This window comes from Pinus tabuliformis, chromosome 5_1 (genome assembly GCF_031772625.1).
Source record: "Pinus tabuliformis cultivar Carrire ecotype Pingquan chromosome 5_1, CPIR1, whole genome shotgun sequence".
In the NCBI taxonomy this organism is placed as follows: Eukaryota; Viridiplantae; Streptophyta; class Pinopsida; order Pinales; family Pinaceae; genus Pinus; species Pinus tabuliformis.
In genome coordinates, this window is record NC_142305.1 from 750,715,941 (window position 1) to 750,722,026 (window position 6,086).

The window sequence follows — 6,086 nt, forward strand, 5'->3', positions numbered from 1 at the left end:
AACCACCGCGGAGTAGAGTCTAGAGCCGAGCACGGTGAAACACCAATAAACCCATAGAGCAGAGCTCGAGTCGAGCACGGGGAGAAAGCAAAGTGACACGAAAATGAAGATTAGGGTTTAACAAAAGGCGGGAGTAGATAGACCGGAAGAACCGACAGTTGGCAACCCTTAATCGGAGCAGAGGGACAGTAATCAAGACATACAGATTACAAACGAGGCATAGCATATGAAGATTAATATCATTACATGTGGATGTGATAGTAAACCTAACCGAGTGTGGTCACCGAAGGGTCGAGAGGGCTTGTAAAGTGTTGGCGGGATTCCCGTTATACACGTCACGTTTCCACACGTTGGTAAACGTTGGGGCTGGGCCATCAAAGTGGTATCAGAGCAAGTTGTTGAGTAGGAGCAAATGGAGGTTGGCAGAAGAGGAAGAGGAAGAGGAAGAGGAAGAGCAGTCCGGAGGATAGCAGAAGAGGGACTCCGTGAGGAAATTCGCGCTTTGCGTGAAAGATTGGCAATAGTGGAAGCTGGGGGAAGGAGAGACCCAGCAGATGATAGTGATGAAGAAGTGGCTGAACCAGAAGACGAGTTTGAAGGGGTGACACCGGAATTTCGATTATTAAAGTCAGTTTTGCTGTCCAGTCATAAGCCAAGGCATGAGCTACCCACTTATGACGGAAGTTTGTCTGCAGATGTGTTACTGGATTGGTTGAGTGAAGTAAATAAATATTTTGAGTTTGAGGAAACCAGTGAGGACAAACAAGTGAAGTTCGCCGCCACGAAGCTGAAAGGACATGCGTCCTTGTGGTGGGACAGCATTCAGGCGGAAAGGAAAAGGCTACACAAACAGCCTATAAAGAAGTGGGCCAGAATGGAGGCAAAACTGAAGGAAAAATTTCTGCCGAAAGATTATCAGATCATGTTGTATAGACAGGTGCAGAACTTGAAACAAAGAGGGATGACTGTCAAGGAATTTACAGAAGAATTCTATAAGTTGAATCTGCGAGCAGGGTATGTGGAAGATACCCCAGAAAAGACAGCCAGATTTGTGAATGGGCTGAGAGGGGAAATACTGGATGAAATCGGTATCCTCTCGCCCAGAACCTTGGATGAAGCTTACCAGTTTGCACTAAAAGCGGAGGAGAAAATTAACAGAAAACAAAATGCCAGGAGAGGAGGCGGAACTGGCAGAGGGAAAGGAAAGGTTTTTGGCAGAGGTAGAGGTACAGGTTCAAGTGAGGAAGGGAGCAGTTCTAAGTCTACTGGCACAGCAGAGAATGACAATAGAACTAGAGGAGGATGACCAGCTCAGCGAGGGCGAGGAAATGGTCGGGGCAGGGGAACTGTCCAGTGCTATCGTTGCCACAAGTTGGGACACAAGTCGTATGACTGTCCTGAAGGTGAACCGGTAGGTGGAAGAGGAGCCTATGTTGCTCAGTCAGAGGATGCTGAGGTAGCGCCTCAGGAAGTGGAGAACGCACCAGAGACGGGTGAAGCTTTGGTGTTGAATAAGGTGATGTTAAAACTAGCAAAAGAAATTATGGAACCTGATCAGCGAAAGGCTTTGTTCCGAACTATTTGCAAGTCACAGGGTAAGTGCTGCAAACTAATCATTGACAGTGGAAGTACCGACAATTTAGTGGCTGTAGAGATGGTGGAGAAGCTGGGATTGAAGAAGTTGAAGCATCCCACTCCCTACAAAGTGTCATGGCTGCAGAAAGGACATCAACTGTTAGTTGATGAACAGTGTGAGGTGGAGTTTCAGATAGGCAGGTATAAGGATAAAATTATCTGCGACATTATGCCCATGGATGTCTGTCATATACTGCTAGGACGACCCTGGCAGTTTGATAGAAGCGCAGTTCATGACGGAAAAACAAATTGTTATAAGTTCATCAAAGATGGGATCAAGCATACGCTTGTACCCATCAAAGAGGAAAGTGCAGCTGAAACCAGCGGAGTAAAGGCACTGTTGATGGGGGGAAAAGAATTTATAAAACAGATTGAGGATAGTGATGTAAATTTCGCTGTCATAAGAAGACCAAAGGCAGTGATATTGCATACACAGATTTCAGATTTTCCCGAAGAAATTCAGAAGATGTTGCAGGAATTTGGAGACATCGTGGTGGATGACCTTCCAGATGAACTACCACCCAGGAGAGGTATTAGTCACTGTATTGACTTTATACCAGGGGCAAGTCTGCCAAATAAAGCAGCTTATCATATGAGTCCTAAGGACCATGAAGAAATCAGGAAACAGGTCCAGGAGTTGTTGGACAAAGGGTTGATTAGAGAAAGCATGAGCCCCTGTGCAGTACCAACCGTTTTGGCTCCAAAGAAAGGAGGAGAATGGCGAATGTGCACAGATTCCAGAGCCATTAACAAAATTACTGTTAGGTACAAGTTTCCCTTACCGAGAATGGACGTTATGATGGATTGTTTGAGCGAGGCGGATTATTTTTCGAAGATTGACTTGAAGAGTGGATATCACCAGATCCGAATTCGGGAGGGAGATGAGTGGAAGACAGCTTTCAAGACGAATGAAGGCTTATATGAGTGGCTGGTGATGCCATTTGGGTTGAGCAATGCTCCCAGTACGTTCATGCGCCTGATGAATGAGGTGCTGAAGGAATTCATTGGGAAGTTCGTAATAGTTTACCTGGATGATATTCTGATTTTTAGTAAGACTAGGGAAGAACATTTCAAGCATGTTCGAAGTGTGTTGAGGAAGCTGCAGCAAAACAAGCTGCTGATCAATCTGAAAAAGTGTACTTTTTTCCAGCGGGAGCTAGTGTACCTGGGTTTCGTAATTGCAGAAAATGAACTGAAGATGGACCCAGAAAAGGTGGCAGCTATAGTTAGCTGGCCTTCTCCAAAAAGTTTATTTGAAGTCCGAAGTTTCCACGGACTAGCAAGTTTTTACAGGAAATTCATTAGGAATTTCAGTGAGATCTGCGCACCTATGCTGGATACGATCAAGAAGGCAAATCAGCCTTTTCACTGGACTGAAGCAGCGGAAAGTGGTTTTCAGATTTTGAAAAGGAAGATTACCGAAAGGCCGATATTGAGGCTGCCTGACTTCAACAAACTCTTTCAAGTTCGTTGTGATGCCAGTGGAATAGCCATTGGGGCAGTGCTTAGTCAGGAGGACAGACCAATCGCGTACTTCAGTGAAAAGCTGAACGAGAGTAGATAGAAATACTCAACCTATGACAAAGAGGTTTACGCAATTATACAAGCGTTAAAGCATTGGAGGCATTATCTGTTAGGTAATGAGTTTGTTTTATTTACAGATAATTCTGCATTACAGTATATTATGCAACAACATAAATTGAACCATAAGCATGCAACATGGGTTGAGTACCTGTAGAATTTCACATTTGTACTAAAACATATTAGTGGGCAAGCGAATAAGGTGGCAGATGCACTGAGTAGGAGGACCTTACTCTTACAGGAAAGTATGATGCAGGTTTTAGGCTTTGAGCACCTGAGGGAACTGTATCAAACAGATGCAGATTTTAAGGAGGCCTATGAGGCTTGCCAAAACCCTCTGTTGAGAAACAGTAGCCTGTGGTTGGACTACAATTTACAGGAAGGGTTGTTGTTTAAGGGAGGACAGTTATGTATTCCCAACTGCTCTATGCGAGAGAACATTATACAGGAAAAACATAGTGGGGGTCTGGCTAGACACTTTGGTATAGACAAGATGATTGCTCAGGTACAGCATTTCTATTTTTGGTCAAAATTGCAGCGGGATGTGCAAAGGTACGTGAGTAGATGCAAAGTTTGTCAACTGGCAAAGGGTCACAATCAGAATACAGGTCTTTATTTACCCTTACCCATTCTGAGCCGACCGTGGGACTCCGTCAGCATGGATTTTGTTCTGGGTTTGCCTAAGACACAGCAGGGTTTCGATTCAGTAATGGTTGTGGTAGATCGGTTTTCAAAGATGGCACACTTTGTACCTTGCAAGAAAACCAGTGATGCTACTTATATAGCACATCTGTTTTTTACTGAGATCGTTCGACTACATGGACTTCCAAGGTCCATTATCTCTGACAGGGACGTAAAGTTCACCGGTCATTTTTGGCGAACCCTGTGGAAAAAGTTGAACACCCAGTTACAGTTCAGCTCCGCTTATCATCCGCAGACTGATGGTCAAACAAAAGTTGTAAACAGGAGTCTGGGAAACTTGCTTTGGAGTTTAACAGGTGAAAATTCCCGGACGTGGGATCGTGTACTAGCTCAGGCGGAATTCGCATATAACGATTCACCTAATCATAGCACTGGTTATAGTCCTTTCCAGATTTTGTACGGCATGCATCCACGCGGAGTACATGAATTACGAGATTTGGGGAAGCTCGAAAAACGAAGTGCTGATGGAGAAGATTTCGCTCAAGCAATGAGCAACTTACATGAGCAGGTCAAGCTGAAATTGCAGGACAACAGTCAAAGGTATAAACAGCGAGCTGATTCAAAGCGTCGGGAAGTTCAGTTCAATGTTGGAGATGAAGTCCTTGCGTATTTACGTAAGGAGCGGTTTCCAAAACGGGAGTACAACAAGTTAAAATTTAAGAAGATCGGTCCCTGTAAAATCATTCGCAAATTTTCTGCAAATGCCTATGAACTACAGTTGCCACCAGGGATCGGTATTTCTCCCATTTTCAACGTGGCAGATCTGTTCCCTTATGTCACTGATTCGGAAGATAATACAGCAACACAGCCACCCCGGGACACCAGCTGTGAGGAAAGTTCATGGATGAGACAGATGCCAACGGCACAACCCCTTGAGATCGACAGGATTATTGACACACAGGTAGCTAGGCGCACGCGCAGGAAAGAATATCTGCGATATTTAGTCAAGTGGAAGAACCATCCGATAGAGGACAGTTCGTGGCTTAACGCAACGCAGATACAGAAAGCAGGCTATTCTGTCGACGACCTCATGGAACGGAGCCATGACTTTTTGCCACCCCGGGAGCCTGATGCAGGAGCATCCAGCTCCGAGGAGACAGAAAGCGGTTGACTGTCTCGTAAGGAGAGCAAGAACAAGCAAAGACTACATGCAATAGCTGGACAGGTTATTAGACTTGTCGTTGTTTTTATTTTCTTTATTATTTATTTCATTTTTCTAGAAGGTCGGTAGAGACCATAGAATTACTATTGTGAGTTGTTTTAGTTTAGGAGATAAACAACAGTTAATTAACGTTTTTGTAAAAAGAAACTAGTTGGCAGTTGTACAAGTTCTGGTTGGACAGTTCAACCGAAAAGGGAAGCAGTTATGCTTTTCAGGTGTTAAAAACAGAGAAACAAAAATAGTGAGAGGGAGAACCTCCGGCACAAGAACACACAAAGAAAAATAAATCCTCTGTATAAATCCTCTGAAATACAAACAATCAGATATTTTACTTTTGCCAACAAATGACTCACTGTTAATTACTCTGTACGTATGCATAAATTCTTTCTGTATGTTTTAAGTGCATTTGGAACAACAAGCTACTAGCTGTAACAGGACATGGGAAAACCAAAGGGAGATTCCACAGATATTCATTTCTAGCAAACAAAAGTGAAGAACCATTCAACTATCGCGACAACAACCAGGTACCGAGAACACAATCTTTTGTTTCATTCCTTTTAAAAGTTAATATAAGCAAATAATGCAAGGAAGGGAAAATAACTTAACGTGATTCACCACACAATCGTTGGTTGTTACAAACAAAATATATATTACAAAACTTTCTGAGCACTCGCCCAAAAACAAACGTTTACAAAACGTGGCCATTCAAATTATTACAGTAGAGCAGGGTCATACAAGTCATAGAATGCCGGGAGAAGCACGGCCAGCTTCGACTAAAAAAAATTCTAACCACAGCAGAACCAGAACCAATACTTCCAAACCCTCCATAGCCTAGCAACTAAACTAATGTCGGAAAAGACCCTACCCATTTTGCGAGACTGGTTGGGTTCGAACCGATGACCGAGTGTTGAACGTGGCAACCCCTCGACGGCCAGCCACCATAGCAACCTGCAAGTGAAACAGAACAAGGGTTAGTGCAGAGCATGGGTAACGAAAGGTAAGCTAA

General features: G+C 43.8%; 1 protein-coding gene across 1 annotated transcript; it reads left to right on the forward strand.

Moving 5' to 3' along the window:
* Window positions 1-412: 412 nt before the first annotated feature.
* LOC149167124 (uncharacterized) lies at window positions 413-3,199 on the forward strand. The gene is made up of 4 exons (XM_089430374.1): window positions 413-1,226; window positions 1,311-1,705; window positions 2,072-2,165; window positions 2,895-3,199. Exons 1-4 carry the CDS (start codon window positions 413-415, stop codon window positions 3,197-3,199), a joined length of 1,608 nt encoding a protein of 535 aa, XP_089286500.1.
* The last annotated feature ends 2,887 nt before the right edge of the window (window positions 3,200-6,086 follow it).

Bases quoted from the DNA above. Each gene is read 5' to 3' on its own strand.
- LOC149167124 (XM_089430374.1), top strand. From the start codon at position 413: ATGGAGGTTGGCAGAAGAGGAAGAGGAAGAGGAAGAGGAAGAGCAGTC. The intron at 1,706-2,071 runs GTGTCATGGCTG...TTGCATACACAG, and splicing joins AGCATCCCACTCCCTACAAA to ATTTCAGATTTTCCCGAAGA. The intron at 2,166-2,894 runs GTATTAGTCACT...GTTTATTTGAAG, and splicing joins TGAACTACCACCCAGGAGAG to TCCGAAGTTTCCACGGACTA.